This window comes from Phanerochaete carnosa (assembly GCF_000300595.1).
Source record: "Phanerochaete carnosa HHB-10118-sp unplaced genomic scaffold PHACAscaffold_3, whole genome shotgun sequence".
Lineage (NCBI taxonomy): Eukaryota > Fungi > Basidiomycota > Agaricomycetes > Polyporales > Phanerochaetaceae > Phanerochaete > Phanerochaete carnosa.
The window spans coordinates 2,134,675-2,154,238 of NW_006767630.1; the positions used below are offsets into that span (position 1 = coordinate 2,134,675).

General features: G+C 54.6%; 7 protein-coding genes across 7 annotated transcripts; 4 read left to right on the plus strand and 3 right to left on the minus strand.

Moving 5' to 3' along the window:
- Positions 1–913: 913 nt before the first annotated feature.
- Positions 914–1,615, plus strand: PHACADRAFT_90242 (uncharacterized protein; the record flags this gene model as incomplete). Its single annotated transcript, XM_007393351.1, has 2 exons — positions 914–1,464; positions 1,504–1,615. Coding segments are annotated over 2 exons (663 nt in total), but the record flags the coding sequence as incomplete, so codon positions are not given.
- A 1,131-nt stretch (positions 1,616–2,746) lies between these two features.
- On the plus strand, positions 2,747–3,069 carry PHACADRAFT_252094 (uncharacterized protein). Its single transcript, XM_007393353.1, has one exon. It carries the CDS (start codon positions 2,820–2,822, stop codon positions 2,979–2,981), a length of 162 nt encoding a protein of 53 aa, XP_007393415.1. The 5' UTR covers positions 2,747–2,819; the 3' UTR covers positions 2,982–3,069.
- A 485-nt stretch (positions 3,070–3,554) lies between these two features.
- Positions 3,555–7,462, minus strand: PHACADRAFT_171323 (uncharacterized protein). Its single transcript, XM_007393354.1, has 21 exons — positions 7,258–7,462; positions 7,164–7,206; positions 7,001–7,113; positions 6,905–6,929; positions 6,813–6,851; positions 6,718–6,753; positions 6,600–6,662; positions 6,463–6,540; positions 6,348–6,402; positions 6,164–6,297; positions 5,963–6,110; positions 5,870–5,911; positions 5,788–5,804; positions 5,460–5,733; positions 5,380–5,406; positions 5,253–5,329; positions 5,091–5,198; positions 4,996–5,034; positions 4,898–4,945; positions 4,764–4,849; positions 3,555–4,711 (listed from the first exon to the last, which is right to left on the minus strand). Exons 1-21 carry the CDS (start codon positions 7,356–7,358, stop codon positions 3,568–3,570), a joined length of 2,697 nt encoding a protein of 898 aa, XP_007393416.1. The 5' UTR covers positions 7,359–7,462; the 3' UTR covers positions 3,555–3,567.
- Positions 7,463–7,679: 217 nt separating this feature from the next.
- Positions 7,680–9,724, plus strand: PHACADRAFT_252096 (uncharacterized protein). Its single transcript, XM_007393355.1, has 4 exons — positions 7,680–7,722; positions 7,779–7,956; positions 8,172–9,059; positions 9,112–9,724. Exons 2-4 carry the CDS (start codon positions 7,786–7,788, stop codon positions 9,475–9,477), a joined length of 1,425 nt encoding a protein of 474 aa, XP_007393417.1. The 5' UTR covers positions 7,680–7,722; positions 7,779–7,785; the 3' UTR covers positions 9,478–9,724.
- A 1,379-nt stretch (positions 9,725–11,103) lies between these two features.
- Positions 11,104–12,843, plus strand: PHACADRAFT_252098 (uncharacterized protein). Its single transcript, XM_007393356.1, has 7 exons — positions 11,104–11,210; positions 11,375–11,629; positions 11,694–12,016; positions 12,074–12,334; positions 12,385–12,450; positions 12,507–12,567; positions 12,625–12,843. The coding sequence occupies exons 1-7, from the start codon at positions 11,111–11,113 to the stop codon at positions 12,708–12,710; spliced, it is 1,152 nt and encodes a 383-aa protein (XP_007393418.1). The 5' UTR covers positions 11,104–11,110; the 3' UTR covers positions 12,711–12,843.
- Positions 12,844–13,730: 887 nt separating this feature from the next.
- Positions 13,731–16,592, minus strand: PHACADRAFT_171327 (uncharacterized protein). Its single transcript, XM_007393357.1, has 5 exons — positions 16,183–16,592; positions 16,003–16,113; positions 15,704–15,949; positions 15,373–15,641; positions 13,731–15,314 (listed from the first exon to the last, which is right to left on the minus strand). The coding sequence occupies exons 1-5, from the start codon at positions 16,418–16,420 to the stop codon at positions 14,211–14,213; spliced, it is 1,968 nt and encodes a 655-aa protein (XP_007393419.1). The 5' UTR covers positions 16,421–16,592; the 3' UTR covers positions 13,731–14,210.
- On the minus strand, positions 16,583–18,561 carry PHACADRAFT_252102 (uncharacterized protein). The gene is made up of 12 exons (XM_007393358.1): positions 18,450–18,561; positions 18,352–18,394; positions 18,221–18,293; positions 18,114–18,163; positions 18,042–18,065; positions 17,899–17,988; positions 17,766–17,848; positions 17,500–17,710; positions 17,352–17,448; positions 17,236–17,297; positions 17,044–17,182; positions 16,583–16,954 (listed from the first exon to the last, which is right to left on the minus strand). Exons 1-12 carry the CDS (start codon positions 18,490–18,492, stop codon positions 16,835–16,837), a joined length of 1,035 nt encoding a protein of 344 aa, XP_007393420.1. The 5' UTR covers positions 18,493–18,561; the 3' UTR covers positions 16,583–16,834.
- Positions 18,562–19,564: the final 1,003 nt, after the last annotated feature.

Genomic DNA, 19,564 nt, shown 5'->3' on the forward strand with positions numbered 1-19,564 from the left:
ATAACAACCAGAGTGCTCAGCGGAGACAGTGCAGTTGCCACTGCATATGTATTCCGTTTACTTCAGAGAGAAAGCGTGTCAGCTCGTCAAATTCCAGACCCAGATGGTGCACGTACCAGCTTGGCAACATTGTCTAGCTCGTTTCATATAACAGAGCAACGCACGAAGCTCAGTGTTGGTGTCATAAAAAAATTATTGCTGTGCAGCAGCACAAGAGTAGTCTGAATCAAGTTGGCCTGCTACAGCAGACTACCGCGAAGTAAACTGAAGGATAGAGCCAGATCAAGGCATCTTACACCGGCACAGGTTCTCCTCTTTGGTCATGAGCTACTCGCTAGCACATTTACGGAGTGAACTCCGTAAAAGACACCAACAATGCTCCCGCAGCCTGAGCCCTAGACGGCTCGGAGCGCGTTACCACCCGCGAAAGACCCAGATAGAGTGTTAGCGGTGCGGTCCCTCGAACACTACTCACACCCACGACAGTTTCAAGGTTACATCGTCAGCCACCGGCCGGCGCGATGGCTGACAGGTGCCTCCCTAGTTTCTGGTACGTCGTTGACCTTTTAAATTTTAAGACCACACCAGGCAAAGATGCGTCGAAGGGGCATTTGGAACGTTCAGACCTTCCCCGCTCGCAAATATGAACATTCAAAGTGTTCTGTGCGGCGCGAGCATTGCGGTCTTTGGACTGCTGCGAGCCACGTTGAGGAGTGGAAAAAGCAGAAGAGCCAATTCCCCGCACCTGCAATTTCGGGAGAACCTGAGCCAAACGCCCGAGACGCGTTCGCGGTCACGTGGTACAGCTCATTTCGGGCTGGCGCTTGCCCGCTCGCGTTTGAAACTCTGTTCGATACGACCACCACCCCAGTCTCCTTGCCATTCGACTCAGCGAGTTCACATGTCAGCCAGCATGGAACAGGTTGATTTTGAACCCGACGGGTCAGCCATTGTCGACTGCGACGTCCTCGAAGCCGCCAAGGAGAATATCCAGCCTCTGGCCAAAGGCCGACGAGTCACCACTCTTGCAGGCATCCTTGCAACCCCACATGTTCAACGAGAAAGCCGTCTCTCTGCAACAAAGAACCGGCTCCGCATGAACGTACAGCTAGCTCTCGAGAACTCTACGAATGGGGACGAAGACGAAGATGAGGACGAGATGGAAAGTGCAGATCCGCTGGAGGCATATTGCCAGTACGTCTACTGGGTTGTGGAGAACTACCCACAAGGTCACAGTGCGGAGAGCGGACTACTTGAACTCCTCGAGGAGGCAACTCGAGTCCTGAAAGATCACCAGGGCGGAAAGTGGCGCGGAGACCTGCGCTACCTGAAACTTTGGGTGCTTTATGCGAGCTACGTCGAGAAGCCTGCAGTCATCTTCAAATTTTGCATGGTGAATGAGATCGGCACCGCACACTCTCTGCTCTACGAAGAGTTCGCGATAGCTTTAGAGAGGGCCGGCAGGTGAGTATCTTACTGTGTCGTTGTTCTCTGAGTACTCAGCATGCGCAGGAAAGCCCATGCAGATGAGACCTATCAGGTCGGCATTGCGAGGAAGGCTCAGCCCCGTGAACGTTTAGAATCGAAATACAAGGAGTTTCAAAAGCGCATGATGAGCTCGCCCATATTGCCTCCTCAAACCGACTCTAGTGAGGTGGCTGACTCTGCCGTGCCTGTCGCCCAAACAGGACATAAACGAAAAGCACTTACAGAAACGAAATCTACATCTCGCGCCACTACACGCATGACACGGTCTTCCTCCCGGATGGCGTCATCATCGACACCTACGACTACCCCTACGCTTCCGCAGACGTCCCGTCCCCAGTCAAACGCTCGATTGGAAGTTTATGTCGACCGCTCTCCTAGAGAAGCCTCTTCAGGTGCAGCAGACGAGCAAGGGGCACCCTCTGCGTGGTCGGAACTGGGCACTCGCAAATCTCGCGTCAAAGAGAACATCAAGGAGGCTACCAAAGCTGCTGGTACAACTCTGCGCCAGGCAGGCAGAGGCCAGCGAGCTGCTGCTGCCCGTCGTACTCCCAAAATTGATGTCTATAGGGATCCTTCTCCGGAAGCCGCGAACAGCGGCGATTTGCACGCTGACGGCACTGTCTCAGCCGAGCCGGAGGACGCTTCCTCGGCATCACCTCCAGCACCGAAAGCAAAGGCAGGCAAAGCCATAGAAGTGTTTCGGGACGAGACGCATGATGCCCCCTCTGAGACCGTGCCTTCATCAAGTAAGCCGAAGGGATTAAAGAAGAGTGCAATCCCTGTCTTCCGCAATGATCACACCGCCGCATCCTCGTCGTCCCCTGCAGTCGCTCCTCAAACGCAGGGATCAAAATTACGGACAACTGGTCAAAGCGCTATCCCTGTCTTCCGCGACGACGGAGCTGCACCTGACTCCGCGACCAGTGCTGCAAAGGGCAAAGCGAAACCTACTATCTCCATCTTCCGCGACGACCCTGACGGCGATGCAGAAAACGAGCCTGCACCTAAGCGGGTGTGATGAGCTCTGCCTATAGCTTGTATATTACCGGAGGACGACAGTGCCATCGGACCTCGTTAAACGAAGTGTATGGTAGCGAATGAATGAAATGATAGCTTAGAGCGTCCGGAACTTATGTCAGGGGACAGCATTGCGAGCGAGTATCGTTGCATCTACCATGCCTTCCAGACTTTCTTGAGTGTCAGGGCTCAAAAGCGACATCTTGGTTTCTTCAGACACTATACAGACTGTAGCGCATACGTCACACGAGCCCTCATGATTGAATAAATAACGCTAAGTACAGTACCTATACGTATACGCATGACCAACGCTCATGCAGACCTCGAACGAAATCAGGGCTGACCAAGCCTATCAACGGGGCTTAGTCAAGGTCTACTCTTTCACCCTCTGCATAATTCTTCAATGGGTCTCTCCTCAACGCTTCCGCCTCAGAATTCACTTTAGACTCTCCGGCGCCGGCGCCTACGATGCCTAGTCCAACGCCCGCTCCGCTCCGAGTCCTGCTCAGAGCCCGCGCAGACGGCTTCGTAGGCGATGTCGGCTCCTACAACATTGTGCTGTCAGCATGAGGAACAACGTAAGTGAATCATGGAGCGTACCTCCTCATCCTGATACGGCGTGAATGCAGGCGCAGACTCCCCGTCGCGAAACATGGCGATTCTGCTGTTTGACTTCGACGGCGCAGGCTGCCGTGCCTCCTCGTCACGGAAGACGGGGAGCTTACCCTTGGCGTTTGATGACGCACCGTTGGGTTCCGCGGCGTCTTCGTTACGGAAAACTGTGACCTTGCTCTTTGCTCTGGATGTTATCGGTTCCTCGGGCTCGGGATCTACGTTGCGGAAGACTGGAATCTTGCCCTTGCCCTTGTTTTTTGAAACTGGTGGGTCTTGCACATCCTCGTCACGGAAGACGGCAATCCTCGATTTGTTAGGGGCGGATTCCGGGTCACGGAAGACAGGAGTCTTGCCACTGGCTTTGGGAGCGACTCCCGCGCCTCCCTCACGAGAGACAGGAATTTTGCCCTTGCCCTTCAGAGAGCCAGCCGCGGGCTCCTGTCCCACCTAGTATCCATACGGCCTATCAGGCGCATTGTATCCTGACCCAGGTGGCCCCGGAGGGAAAGACGGACCAGACCCGCCGTACGGCTGCGAGCCGGGAAAGCCTGGTCCATCCCTAGGCGCACCCGGAAACCCAGGTCCCCCGTCGGAGGGGCCAGGTGGAGGAGCATACGAGCTTCCACCACCATATCCTCCGTACCCCAGTTCGGGCTGCGGCGGCCCACCATACGACGGTGCATAGCTCGACTGATGGTGAGGCTCTTGAGGCATTGTCGAGTAGGATGATCCGCCGGGGAACGACGACTGGCCGCCAGGGCCGCCAGGGAAGCCAGGCGCAGAGCTACCGGGAAAGGATGGTGCGCCGCTGCCCGGGTACGTTGACTGATTGGGGGCATCTGGGTACGACGCGGCCGGCGCGCTGGGGAAGCTGCCGCCACGGGGCGGCGCACCAGGGTCGGGCATGCCACTTGATCTGTCACCTCCAATTTCGCGTGACCCGAAGAAGGGCGATGCTCCGCCTCCCCCCATGTTGCCCATAACTCCTCCGCCGGGCCCGCCATGATGATGTGCATGGTGTCCGTGGTGTCCGTGCCCATGTCCATGTCCCTGACCGTATCCACCAACGTTACTCATCAGTCCAGCCGGGCTACTCCCACCAGCGGACCCGGAGCCCGCCATAGCCGCCACATTGCCGAGAAAGCCGCTGCTGGAGCCAGTGTTTCCGCTACCGGAGCTTGCAAAATTGCCCATGCTTCCGAGCAGGCCACCACTCGGCTTGCCTCCCTGACCCCCCGGGCCTCCTAAACCTCCGAGGAAGCTGCTTCCGCTCGGCTTGCCACCCTGTGCGCCGGAGGAGCCAAGGTTCTGTACGAAGTTCGCCGCGGAGCCCACGACGGGTATTTGGCTGACGTAGCCCTGTACCTCGTGCTGCGCTTGCACGCCTGCATTCTGCGCGTACGTGCCTTGCGCGGGTGCTGGGCCACCTTGACCAGCGAGCCGAATATTTTGGTGGTTGCGAACGGATTCTTTGGACAGGCGGTTGAGGACTTCATTCTGTCTGTTGCCGAGTCCCTGGACCCATTTCTGCATGTATACTAGCATCTCTCGCTGGATGGTCGATCTAGAGTCGTGGAAGTCAGGATGGAAGCTGTGTTTAATCTTCATTAGCAGATACCAAAAATGTGCGAGAGTGGACGCACAGGGAAGCGAGGATGTCGTCGGTGGCTTGGTGGACGTTGATAGACTGATCGTCCCATGCCTTGACGACCCAGTTGACGGTGTGCTTCTGCAGCGCGAATAAGATCGGGACAATCAATAAGGTCATATGGCGTACCAGGACGATCTTTCCTAAGTTTCCCGCAGGTTCGTTCAATATGAGGTTCTTAGAGTAGTCAGTACATAGCCTGTAAAACACAGTCGTAGATAACGAACAAAATGGTCTTTACTGAGGAAAGAGTGCGTAGGGTCCGACTATATGCACGGTGTCAATATCCTGCTTGTGGATGCCATGAACTGGGGTAACTTACCGCTCGTGGATCGTTGAAGACCTCGTACTGGTCTTGCTTGTTGATCACTTCTCCGGAGGCTACTTGAAGTTGAGAGGTAGCGGTCTTCATGAGTGGCTTCAAGAAAGGCTGTATATGCTGCGATTAGCCGGAGACAGCATAGCTTTCCTGAGGCGTGCTTACTTCGAGCGTTGTAAAGACGAATACGGAGATACTGTCCGTGAGCTTCTCAATCAGCGCCCCAAGACCGGGGATTCTCTCTGTGAGAAGCGTGAGTGCATGGAGTATGTTGGACGACTACTCAGCCTACCAATGGTTTTCTCGATTTTTTTAACAACTATGCGAACGGTCAGCAAACATAGGCAACGAATGAATTTGTACAGTACTGACCAGAATCACGGAACGACAATACCTGCCACAGCACCGCATGAAGCTCTTGGGGGCTCATGGTTTCCGGGTTCATGCTACCTTGTTGGGCACCGGCCCTGATACGCTCAATGCCGTCCATCTCACGAGCCATCTCACCGCCACTGCCATCGGGTAGGTTGAATAAAAGCTTGCGCAAGGTATCCGACACGCCGCCACTGCCATCGCGAGCAGTTGGGCCTGCTTTAGCACGAGCCTTCTCGAGCTCCTTATTCAGGTCGCTGACGGATGCTTGGCTCTGTGAGATGAGATGGTCAAGAAAAGATGCATAAGTAATATCTGGTAAACGTACGATGTGATCAGTGGCCTCTATTAACACAGATAAGAAAGCATATAGTCAGCCACACGCCACAGAATGAGTCTATGCAGCGCACCTCCAAGCAAGCTGTGAATGAAATCCTGCGATCCGAAAGTGCCTACTCCAGCTTAGCCTGCGTCTTATCCAAGTGCAGCCCGAGAACACTTACCGGTTACGAGGGGTGCGACGAGCTTGCCATTTAGGGCTTGAAGACGTACTTGATCTCCTACATGCACGAAGACGCTCTGGTGACCCATGCTGACCAGGGCCAGTTCACAGAAGTTTGAGTGCGCTGAGAAATCTTCGAGGGTATGGAGCTATATTGCTTGTGTTAGACTAGAGGCACCCACAGAAAACGGGCTGTACCCACAGCCTGTCCAAGTAGGCGGTACGCCTCGTACTCGTCCTGTTTTCTCCCCTGAGCACGATGCTGTCTGCCCAAGTTGATGCATCGCTCAAGAGTACGGCGAACGAGCGCTTTAGAAGTATCCCAGGAGCCTTGCTCTGCAGATCGATGAGCGCCTGCAGCCTGAGGAGAATGATTTCGAGCTCACCATTTGCGATATAATTCTTCATGCCGGTGCGAGAGTCAACCTCAAGTTCTTGAGGCTAAAAAGTTCATAAAGTTTCTGAGCTTCCGAGAGACGTCGGAGCGGGATGAGTGCCTACATTGACCGGCGGGCGCAGTCTAGGATCGTATCTCTGAGCATCTTCAGGATATCCTTTCGGGTTATCAATGTGCTCGGTCTCAGTTAAGAAAAGGTATAAATTCGCCTGTTTGAGACTTAGGACTCGAGACAACCCACGGGAAGGTAGACAGCAAGACGTTCAGGAGTGACTTCAAACTCGTGGGTAGCATAGCCATGCGCCTGTTCATTCCGATCGCTTAGCGACAGGATTAAGCATTCGAGTATATAGACTAACCAGGAAGCCAAGGACCATGCAAAGGTTTATGATGGTCTGTACGCGAGCGTAGTCAGGGGATGAGGGTGTCAAGTCAAGTAGAGGCGAACACGAACTTGAAGCGGCAGCTTTGACAGGCCGGCAACATCTACAGCCTGCGACCTCCGTTAGCTCAACTTCGAAGTCGCTGTGTAGACTGAAGATATACCTGACTGTAATCACGCAGCCAGTTTCTGGTAGATGCTTTATCAGTCGCCCGAAGTGATCCCACTCAATGAGCGTGAAAGAAGGGGTCGTTACGCACCCGAAGTACACGCGCTTGATATCGAGACCACCGAACTTTGCACCACCCTTTCCAATGATGGCTCCGAGAGCGAATCCTCCAGCCTTCTTAGCTACTTCACTGAGGGTATCTTCCTGCATTTCACCAGTCAGAGCGATCTAATACTCTGCGGTGTCCGACATACAATGTCACCATGGCGGAAGGCGGACCCTTCCAAGTAGGCAAAGCTACGGCATAGTTTAGATCCTATCGTCATTTTCCGCCGTAGCGTGACTGACCTGGGTATATTTCCGGCACCGAAGGCATACACGCCGTTGCTCGAGATACATACGACTAGTACAAATAACGCTATCAGCAAAACATGCGAATTCATGCCCATGATGAGGAATGTCGTAGAGAGATGATGATAGAAGTAAAATAAGCTCTGTACCTTCGCCGGTTCTTATATACACTACTTGATTTCCTGGGCACAGCTGCAACGGCCCACTGACCTATGACGCCAGCTCCCTAGTACGCAGTCTATTTGCCGAAGCCTGTGCGGCATCGGAGCGCTCGAAAAGGAAAACCACAGCGTCGGAGTGCAAAGTAACCCAAGCTGGCTGGGGCGGCGCCTGGCAAAGTACTGAGCGCCGGTGATTTGTGGGCTTCGACATCGTTCCTCGACGACCCCATCGCCTTTGTGGCCTTCTTCCTCCCCCCGCCAGCACCCTTGTCTGTTAATTTACTCTTCTCGCCTCTGCACGGTACGTATGGCGCAAAGTATACACACTGTGGGGTCTGATGGCATCCAAAAACCCAGCACCATCATGACCAACCAATCCACCGTCAATCCTTCTGAAGTCGGCTGGCAATTCGTTCCCCAATACTACACGTTTGTCAACAAGCAACCTAATCGCTTGCACTGCTTCTACACAAAAGCGTCGACCTTTATTCATGGTACTGAGGGTGAGGACGGGAAGCCTTGCTATGGCCAGCAGGTATGTATTTTACTTTTGCGTGACATAGCGCGACGCGCTCTTGCGAGGCATATTTTCGTTCCTGTCAGGCACCGTACGCGTGTTCGTGAGGCAGTACCCCATTTTCTCGTGCTTTGCACATCTGGAACAAACCCTCGCGGAGGCCGCGCGGCCTTCTGATTTTGCCTCTCACTGGTCATGCTGTGCTAGGCCATTGTCTGACCGACGTTTTACAGGAGATTCACACGAAAATCACTTCAATCGGCTTCCAGGATTGCAAAGTTTTTATCCATTCAGTAGATGCCCAGTCATCTGCGAATGGTGGTATCATCATTCAAGTTATCGGCGAGATGTCCAACAAGGGAGAGCCATGGAAGAAATTCGTCCAGACGTTCTTCCTTGCTGAGCAGCCAAACGGTTACTTCGTTCTGAATGACATCTTCCGCTTTTTGAAAGAGGAGACCGTTGAAGACGAGCCGGCTGACGAGGCGGAGCCGGTCACCGATGTCCCAGCTGTACAGGAACCACCACCCGCCCCCGCCACTCCTGCGCCCGCTCCACCGCCTGTGGCGGAGCCTGAACCCACACCTGAGCCGGCTCGGGAGCCAACTCCCCCGCCGTCTCCCTCACCTGAACCTGAGGAGCCTGAATCTCCCGCTGTCATCGAGCCTGCTGTTGAGCAGCAGCCTAACGGCGAGCCTTCCCAAGACGTAGAGCCCTCCGCACAGCCTCCAGCGCCCTCGATTCAGGAAGCACCTGCTGCCTCCCCTTCTCCTGCCGTGACCCCCTCTCCTGCTCCCACTGCATCTCCTGCACCACCTGCACCTGAATCTGCTGCCCCTTCACCTACGCCGCAACCTGCTGTCGCTGTTGCTGCGCCCGCACCTATCCAGCCAACGCCTGCTACTCCAGTTCGTAAGACCTGGGCCAACTTGGCTGCTGCTGGTAGTAACAGGTGGGGTGCTGCCGTCGCGCAGGAGGCGAAGGGTGTCAGCGAGGCACCTGTTTCTTCTAGCAGCCCCGCTCCCACTACACCCCATTCGCCTGCCCCTCGCGGCCAGAACCGGCCACATCCTTTGTACATCCAAGCCAGCACTGCTCCCACTCCTGAGTGCTTCGTGAAGGTTAGTAACTGGCTGTTCACCACGAAAGTTCCTACTTACGCCAATTGCACAGGGTGTTGTGGATCCCATTACCGACGCTGCTTTGAAGAACACCTTGACTCAACGCTTTGGTCCCATCAAAGAAATCGAGATTGTGCGGAATAAGGCCTGTGCCTTCCTCGAGTTCACTACCCTCGAAGCGGCCCGACGGTGCCTCGTCACGTCGCTTCCACGAAACGCTGGCGGCGAGGGCGGTATCCGCATCGGCGACCCCAACGACAGCCAGACACCGATCATTTACGTCGAGATCCGCAAGGAGCGCGGTGACCGCCCGCCACCTCGCGGACCACCGGTTAACGGCGGCGACCGTGGACGCGGAGGCTTTCGCGGAGGCGGGCGTGGTGCGCCGCGGGGGCGGGGTGTGCCTCAGCAGAAGTGAGGAGTGAGAGTGCTGGGGATGTTGGTAGCCTCGACGTAGGGTGTGTTGCGTGAGCGGGGGTTTGGGCATATGCGGTCCTCCCGGCCTGGGTCGCCTTTCATGAGCCCAGCCGGAGGCGGTGGCTCTGTCCTCCTAAAAGTATCCGATTTTTTGCTGTTACTGTTACTTACAGTCTGACGTGATGTTGTATCCATTCGTTGTCGTCGCTTTGTTATGTCGCACTTGATATGACAGCTTTCTCGCGTTCACTTGTATTGATGCGTGATGTGGCTGCACCGCGGCGGAACCCAGGCTGCTCTGCCATGATATGCCGCGCACCCAGCATCGGTTTGCTTTCAATTTTTGGCTTATGTGTCGCTCGACCGTCAATACGGCGGTGCAGGAGCTGGTGCGAACTGTCACTAGTTGGGTGCACCGGCGTGGTGTCGTGGAATCAGAATCGGCTTCAGCGATCAACAGGATGCACTTAGTGGTTGGGACAGCGAGTGACGGAAGCAGTGTCGCGAGATGATGAACGCCACAAAGGTGACCGTGAGTCGGAGTGGATACCTGACAACGCGACTGTTCCTCGAAGAGCAAGACATCACATATACACAACAGACTGCGGTCAGCTGTTGCGAGCGCAGGGATGCAGATTACTTGACGAGAACTGGTTGGATCTCTGAGCCATCACTGTGCTATACATATGCATGTAGTCTCCCAGCATCTCAAGGACGTCGAAGTTTCGTCAGCTGCGCGAGCACGTTCCCCCGGCCCCAATTCGCTGAAACGGATGCACACTGCGCAAGCAGATGTCCCGATGCACGACAGACAGGCCATCTTTCTCCACGACCATCGCGAAAGACAGATGGAAGGGGACAACGGCCGATGCTGATCCCTAGATATCTCGCGCCTGCGGCAGACCTAGGAACACAGCGACGGATCCAAATGCGACAGTTTTGGGTCCGCATCCAGGACATGCGCTGACCCGGAAGCATACGAGGCGTAGCTCGCTGTGGTATAGGAAGAAGGTACTACAGCGAGCTCACTGGGTGACGCAACGAAGCGCCTTGGCTCGTAGCTTTGTCACCCGTGTCTGGAAATGAAACGCGCCGAGGTATTCGGTCTGTCAGAAGCTCGTTATTGGTCTCTGGGAACGGTCGCCATCGCATCTGTCCACATGAGTACGATTACTGGAGCATAAGATAGGCCATGTATCCCCGCATTACGGACTACAGCAGCTGTGAGGCATCTCGCATTGAGCGCTCGTGTTGGCGTGCAGGGTTGCGTAGGAAACCAACATTGCAAGGACGATGGGCAGTCAATGTTCCTAGTTGCCTTAAGATACGGAACATTCACCTGAGAAAAGAAAGCTGATCCGCAATCGTGTGTACACGCAGGGTTTTGCAGATCAGAACGCGTCTGTGGGCTGTAACCGGCACAAAGCCGAAGAGATGTTGTGTTGCCGGTCAAAACAATTACAGCAGCCTCTTGTCCCCCTCACGACCAGCCTTTCAGCACTTTTCGTTCTCTCCCTGCAATCATCACATGTTCCGTCCGGCAAGAACAACCTTAGCAACTCACCTTCTTTGATCCCGCCGCTCTCTCTTGTTAACCACCACCCTCTCCCTTCCATCGACCCTCAACATTAAGCATGTCAGACAAAGCTGCTGCCGCTGCTCAGGCCAAATCAAAGCACAGTCATGCTGCCTCACAAGCACAGCCGGCGCCGCGCAAGGTGCGCTTCAACGTCGGTGAGTGCCGCTCCATGTCGCAGCGAGAAGGATAGGCTGGGTAAGGGGGTCAAGGATAGCATACGCTTTGGAGTGCCAGCGGCGAAAGGTGTCGGCTAGATCCTGCGACCTCCTCCCTCGCTCTGCGGAAGCATCGTGTGTGTACTGACGACACTTGTGAACAGGCACCAACTACCAGGTGCTCGACGTAGTCGGCGAAGGAGCATACGGTATCGTCTGTTCCGCAGTCCACAAGCCCAGCGGCCGAAAGGTCGCCATTAAGAAGATTGCCCCCTTCGACCACTCAATGTTCTGTCTGCGTACACTACGAGAGCTGAAGCTCCTCAAGTTCCTCAGCGAGGCGGGTGTCTCTGAGAACATCATCTCCATCCTAGACATCATCAAACCACGATCGATAGAAGACTTCAAGGAGGTCTACCGTACGTAAATCCACTTTCTGTAACTCCCAGACAATAGGCCGGCTAACGCGGCGCGTGTTCGCAGTGATCCAAGAGCTCATGGAAACCGACATGCACCGTGTCATCCGGACACAAGACCTCTCTGACGACCACGCTCAATATTTCATTTACCAGACTCTGCGCGCGCTGAAGGCACTTCATTCTGCAGATGTCATTCACCGAGATCTTAAGCCCTCCAACCTGTTGCTAAACGCGAATTGTGACCTGAAGGTCTGCGACTTTGGCTTGGCGCGATCAGTTAAGACCGCTGAGCCGAGCGGCACGGAGACTGGTTTCATGACCGAGTACGTAGCGACACGGTGGTACCGTGCGCCGGAGATTATGTTAACGTTCAAGCAATACACAAAGGTAAATAACCATTCCTGCCTCTTCTGAGTCTGAACAAACTGATGATTGTTTTCGTAGGCAATTGACATCTGGTCGGTTGGTTGTATCTTGGCTGAGATGCTCTCGGGCAAACCACTCTTCCCTGGACGGGACTACCATCACCAGCTCACCCTGATCTTGGACGTGCTCGGCACACCTACCCTAGACGAATTCTACGCGATTACGACACGTCGATCCCGAGATTACATCCGGGCACTGCCGTTCCGGAAGCGGAAGCCCTTCGCGACCATTTTCCCTAACGCTAGCCCTCTGGCTGTGGATTTCCTGACCAGGAGTTTGGTATGTTTCATCAGGGTTAAACTGGCAAGGTTGATTCTGACATATTACAGACATTCGACCCGAAGAAGCGTATCACGGTCGAAGAAGCCCTCGCTCACCCTTACCTTGAGGCATATGTGAGTGTGCTTTCAGCAACGAAGAGAATGCTTCCCTGAGTTACCCTCTCTTGTAGCACGATCCCGATGATGAGCCTTGCGCTCCTCCGCTTGACCCGGAATTCTTCGAATTCGATCGTACGTGCTCATCTCTTCCTCGTCTGAGCTACTCCTAATCTCTTAATCATGTTACAGTCCACAAGGACGATATCAGCCGCGAGCAGCTCAAAGAGCTGCTATACGAGGAAATCATGTCCTTCCGCCCGCCTCCCATTGTGTAAACTTTCTCACTTCTCTGAGTGTAATTTTCGTGTGCTAGTATCTGGTTTTCGTTTTCTCTATCAGCATGTGTGGATCTATACGCTCTTCGGCCGGTAGCTACTCACAGGTTGAGTCGCTTATGACTCGTAAAACACTACATTGGATTTCTATTCGCTTCAATCGTGTGATATTGCCAGCATATCTGTTCAATCATGTAGAAGAGATCACGTTCCTCTGGGGCCCTTTGCATGTGGTAGGATGTTTTGCCGTCCCGTTCTTCTTTGATACTCTCGGGAGAAGGGAGACGGGAACTTGTCTTTAGTCTAGTAGTACAGGTTACGGACGTGGTTTCGGAATATATCCCCTCATTGGACAGTACTTCGCAGAAAATCCACTGCAAGTGCGGGGGGATGGTCTCATTATGGTAACTAGCAGCTTTGGATCCTAACACGAACAAGCAACCCCGACCATCCAATGGCGACATCGCAGGAGTGTCCGTACGCTCCGGAGTCAAATAAAACCTAATTCTCTTCTCCTCTTTTGACCCAAGATATTGTCCGCAATGTCGACGACGCCCCTTCTGACGTCTCACCTATGTTCATTGTCGATGGCCCGCCCGTATTCAGCGGCAACAGAGCACCACTTCCTGAAAGCAGCAGGGAACGGTACGCTCTCCCAGGACCACCTGTCTCTCTGGCTCGCGCAAGATCGCTTGTATGCCGCACACGCATACCCTCGCTTCATCGGTCTCCTGCTCGCGTCTGTCCCCTTCTCATCGCTGCACCCGCTGGAGTCTCCGCAGGAGGAGCTGAACAAGCGTATCGTCGCCACCGCGAACTACGCGCTCTCGAATGTCGTCCGGGAAGTGAATTTCTTTGTAGACACCGCGAAGAGATTCAACTTGAACTTGGAAGGGTGGAAGGAGAGGAAGGAGACAAGGGACTATACAGCCGAGATGATTCGCATTGGCGCGGCGGGTAAAGTCGAGGACACGATTGTCTTCCTCTGGGCAATGGAAAGAGTGCGTTTCATAACGATCTCGAAATTTGCTATTTGTGTCTAATTATGGTTCCTATATTACAGGTATATTTGGATGCCTGGAAATACGTTGGTTCGACGGCATCGTCCGCGGCCAGCGTGAAGTCTTCGCTCACAAACGATGCTGTCCGGATGTTTGTCGACAACTGGACCAGCCCCGAGTTCGAAAAATTTGTGGATGATCTTGCACACCTTGTAGACTCGTAGGTTGTGTGTCTTCACCAAGTCATCACTGCTCTGACGCTTTCGTCCAGGCTGGGCATCAAGCCAGGGTCCGAGGCCTGGCTGCGTGCGGAAGAGATCTGGGGTCGTGTCATAGAGCTGGAAGAGACATTCTGGCCTCAGTGTACAGATGAAGAGTTCACAGTGCTGTCGATACAACAGAAATGACGTGACGTAGCTTCACAGTGATGTAAGTAATCAAATGTACTAAATAGACAATCTTGTGCCCAGATTATATTCCGCGCGAATATCCCGTAAGATCAACCACACACTTCCCATCTGTTATCCCCAATACACCACACCCGACCTTGCTCCTTCCCCCACTCTAACGCGTCCTTGATAGCCCAGTCTCCTACACGTGCCCACCGCTCGTCCCGGCGACGCAGGTGGCTGGTAATCTCCTCCGGGGTCGGACCAGGGGGAGGTCCCGCCTTCTTATGTCTAGGCTTTGTTATGATGTCCCCGATCGCCCCCTCTACAATCTTACACAAGTATGCCGATGTAAGTGGGACATACGCGTCCTCGTCTTCTGGTGGATCGCTCAACTCTCCATCACCGTCGAGTGGATCGCGTGCCTCCTGCGAGGCACTGCTGGCTTGGCTATCTTTGGCCCTCCACAGCTTGTTCTCCTTCTGAGAGTCGTATGTAGACGCCGCCGCCGAGAATGCAGGTGCGGGTATAGGAGCGAGGGGCATCGCCCGCACGGGGCCGTCCCAGAGCACGATGCTCCCCTCGTCGTAGAGCTGCCGGATCGTGTACCGGAAGAGTCGCTTCATCTTCGCCGCCTTTGGCTCGCCAGGCTTGGCCGACGCCACGCTCGCTTTAACGGACGTCGCGCTCGTGCGGTACGACTTCGTTGGCGAGGCGTGTTTGCCCCTTAACGAGGGCTGAGTCTGCTCCTTCACCTTCTTGCGCTCCTCCCGCGTACGTCTCTTGGCCTCGGCGTCGACGACGCGTTTGGCGAGTAGTGCTAGTTCGGGGACACGTCGCAGGTGGGAGAGGGTGAAGCCTCGCAAATCATCATCTACAGTGGAGGCATTGGGGCGAGGGGTCCAGTCTGAGTTCAGCCGTAATCTGTTTGGTCTCGGTGTCGGCTCAGGCAGTCTTTCAGAACTTTCCTGTCCTTTGCGCCGCTGCTTCGTAGGCGTCTCTGGTTCACTGGGGAGCCAAGCCCGAAGCTTCTCGAGATCCTCCTCATCGTTGTCGCTTGCTGTTCGCTGAGTTTGAGGTGTGGGTGAAGACTGTCGTCGGCGCTGTTTCTCTAGAGGAGAATTATCCATGTAGTGCTTAAAGTAGATACGGAAGGTATTTGCGGTGAGGTCGCGTGAATGTAAACGGGAAGGATGGCGCAGCCTAGGAGGGGACTGTTCGCACGCATACAGTCAGTATTCTCGGTCACCATTGTCATACAAGAGCGCTCACGTGGGGACCATGGACGCTTGTCGTGGTGGCGGATGAGGGTGTTGATGGAGCGCTGCTAGCAATGCTCGCTTTCAACGGACTGCTTGGTTCTGAGGGCGCTTGCTGAGATGCTACGCGCGTAGATTTAGAGAATTGTGTGGACTGTGTGGCTGGGGCTACAGGTTTTGGTATAAAAAATAGCTCGGGATTCGGAGGATGATACCACAATTTGTGCAGGTCAGCTACCGCAAGCCAGTGGAGGGGCTCTTCAGTTGGACTTCTGCATACCGCTGCGGGATAGAACGGCTGCATTAGATTACATCTCGCAACGAGTGTGAATCTGGATGCGTACCAATCCTCTCCGCATTCACAATACGAGTCCAGTGTCTGTTCAGGACTCGCCCTACAACTCGGATGATGTCTCCGACTGCCGCCACCGGCTTTGGCGGCTCCGCAGAATTTTTGCTGCTTCCTGCAGCTGATTCTTTCGGAGGCTGATATTTCGACAGCGCATGCGAGGCCGATTTCCGGGGACTAGCAGGAGGTTGAACGAGATTATGCCTCAAATTGCATTCAACCATGCCCGTCCCGTCGTCCACTAGAAGACAGCTATAAGCGAATAATTAGATATGATGCATTGGAGAAGCGTACAGCTGTATAAGGTGCGTTGTTCATATTGTTGCACACCAACAACAACTCCACAGATGGTGACTGAGCGGCAGGGGACGCGGCCCAACCAAAAGAAGTCCGGGTCCATTCCACCTATATAGAAAGACGTCTGGTCAGCATCGACTCCTGGGAAGAATACCCCATTAAGAATTTGCCCGGCACCTTTTGTGCCTTCACACTCCTCCAGCGCAAAAATGTCCTGTACACGACATGGCGCAACGGCGGACGAAGTCAGTGTCCACTTCCACAGTTGCCCATGTGTGTGCAACGACCTTCTCGCGTCCCTACCCACGGCCGCAGCGGACGATTCTGGCGCCGCAACGTGCACTTTCTTCAGCGGGGACTGCTCCCCCTTTGACATCGGCGGTCGTGGTCGAAATTTCGCAGCATTCATGGACATAAGCTTTCAGGCTTTCGAGCTTCAGGATAAACAAAGAGTTCTCTCGCAATCAGTACAAAAATCGTGACGAGTATCTCGGGATTACAAGAACGAAGGTATATGTGAGTAGGTTGTGGTTCGCGTTCAACGAGGCTCGCGCTTATTGTCGCGACGCGCTGGTCAGGTGAAATGGCAGTCTCGTCACGTGCTTCGCCGGTGCGCCCGTTACGGAAAGCGCTGTAGTTTAACAGCAGCAGACAGCGGGCACGCCCAAGAGCAAATTGAGTACATCTAGCTACAGTAATGAACGCCATCAATCAAGCGAGTGTTTCTAGACCACTGACAGTGTCATAAAGTTTAATGATGTAACCAAAACGCACAGCGCACGGGCGGGTGCAAACCGCAGCCTCGCCCTACGAAGAAAGCAGTTCTCGCTCAGTACGGTGGCCGCTTGAAATCCCCGCTGATTTCCGGGTCCTCGATAACTTCGAACGTCTTCTGAGGGCTGATATTGGTGTCCGTGTCCTCCGAGTCCGCCATGGCGAATGTCTCCATCTGTCCGTCAGCGTCAGCGGCACAGGTCTCGCAAGGGGTCCCCGCAGACAGTGTGATGACCGGGCTTGAAGATGAACGTGAATGCTCACCTGGACGTGCACCCCGTCCGACGCCTTGTGGACGTGCGGGTACCGGATGGCTGCTGTGTCCCCTGACGAGATTGTCATCCCAGGCGGGCGATTGAAGGCCATCGGCGCAGAGCGGCTCTGTCCACCGCTGCGACCGGAGCTGGTGATGACCATTAGTGAGGCGGATGGGCCGAGAATCAGAGACAGACGTACTATACTTCGTGCTTTGAGTTTGCCCATTCGCTCAGGCGCCGGACGGCGCGACATGCTACAATCTAAGGTCGATGCGTAAGCGCAAGTAATCACATGCAGATGGCAGGCACACTCACCGTCGACGCGACTGCAGAAGGAACATTGAATACGATGCTCATGACCGCACTCAGGTTAAGCAGCATGAACGTCGTTGCCAGCAAGTTCGAAAGGAAGCTGCAAAAGTTTCAGGACGGCGTGCCACGCGAGCAATGCAACATCACGTACGCAATGACAAAATAGATCAACCCGTCCTTGAACAGCAATTTCATCAGCTGCGAACGCTGGCCTTGGGGGAACGCAAGCTTGGCGGCGGTGAGAACGAGCACGATAAAGTCGAAGCACATGCTATAAATGAATGTCGCCGCGAGCACAGTGTTGTTCGTATGTGTGATAAGGCAGCCTTGGCCTGGCATCCACACAGCCTTCAGCAGCACACCTACAGGAGGTTTAATCAGCGACGATTTCAGCCCAATGCGAAGAGGCCGGCTCGCCTTGAAGAATGAGCGACCAATGGCCAAGGATGACCAAGACGAGTGGAACGACAATGTACAAGTTTTGCGACCAGAGTGCCATTCTGCACACTGTTAACATCGTGTGATAGTAACGACAACCCAGGGGACGTACGTCCGTATAGCAAGGTTGATACTCGCAAGGCCGATGGTCGCTTGTCCGACGAGTTGGTTGAAGGTATACAGCGTCTGGCAATTGACCTCACTTCCAGGCTGATGAGACCTCGTGCTTGTGAAAGGCTGATGGGAGATACTCACGTTGTGACATCAAGTGCTGTAAGACTATACACGGTTCAGCGAGGACCCTTGAGTGTACTCTCATACACTCACATTCCGATCATGGCGAACACGAGAAGGTACCGATCCAAGAAGTAGAAGATCTGGGAAATGTACCGAGAGTCAGCTCTGCTTCACTGTGCATCTGACGATCGACGTACCAAAGGCCAATGAAATCTCTTCTTTCCTGTGATGTATTGCCAGTCAAAGCTAAGCGATGTCGCCACCTCCCAGCTGCACAGCAATCGTCAATGAAACGTCGAGTTTTGAGGGATCGGCACGGGAGGCTTACAAGTACAGGCCGGCGAGGGCGTGCATGAGTTTGGCGAAGGCGGCTACGTTCAATCATTTAGCACTAGCCTCGTCGCAAAGTTGTGTGGGAAACCTCACATGCTTCGAGCGCGAGCTCGGTGGGCGAGTTCCAGTCCGGCATGGCTCCTCAGACGACGTTCAGAAAGATGTCCAGGAAGAGCTGGTCCGTCGCGAGGCGGGGCTGGGACACAACTTGGGTGTCAGGAAGCAGCTCCACCTGCACAGACGGGCCAAGCTAATTATATGAAAACACCTAGTCGGAGACCGAGCTGATGGCGAATGGTCAGTATTAAAACGCGCGAACACGCGGCTCCCCAGAAATGTCGAGATTCGCTAAAGGCCGGAAGAACCTCGAATTGGGTGTCTAGTCCGCCCTTTCCAGGGTCAAAGCTGATGGGTGACGGGAGCTTAAGGCGTCGCGCGCCCAGAAGCGTTGCGCCCCGTCGCTCCGCTACCCAGCGGCCGTAGTCTGGGATACAATCTCTCTGAGCACTAGCCAGAAAGTCAGCGGTGGTGGTCGCACGTTGCTACCAGGACTCACCGTAGTTGGCTACGGGATGGACTGGCGGAGCACATGCCCGGTGAGGGATAGTCTGGTGTGACCAGGCACAGCCGCATAGCAAACTAGCAACGGGCTTCCCCCGAAGCGGCTATGAGTCTGTGACGGAGGAGCGCGCCTTCTCCTCTGCAAGTGATCGGCCTGATGGGATCCCACGCCCTGCCGCGTCACGGCTCCGCTCTTCTCCCAAAAGCAGCGCGCGCTTCGAGCCCGCCGACGCGATCTCGTCTGCGAAAGAGGCGGGCCCGAAGCCGTCGGGCGATTTTGGTCGTGCCTTTGCGTCGGACGCTGCACGTCTCAGGCCTGATCCTTGCCGACCATCGCACTAGTCGCCACCATATCACTCCGTGCCTCTGTTGCACGCCGTCGCGGTCCACGTCGTCGAGAGACAAACGTGCCCAGCATTCGTTATCTATCCAGCGGATAATCCACTGCACTACGACATGTCTTAGACACGGAACGAAAGGTGCAGTGGTGTGATGAACAATATGCGCACGAGGCGTCGGTGAGCACAAGCTCGAAAATCGGAACAGGGTTTCAACAGTCTCTGCATGCTCAAGCTTCAGCATGTAGAGGCAGTTTATCGAACGAGCTTCAGCGGCTGAGAAGTTAGGTGCGGTGCTTCAAGCTTGGG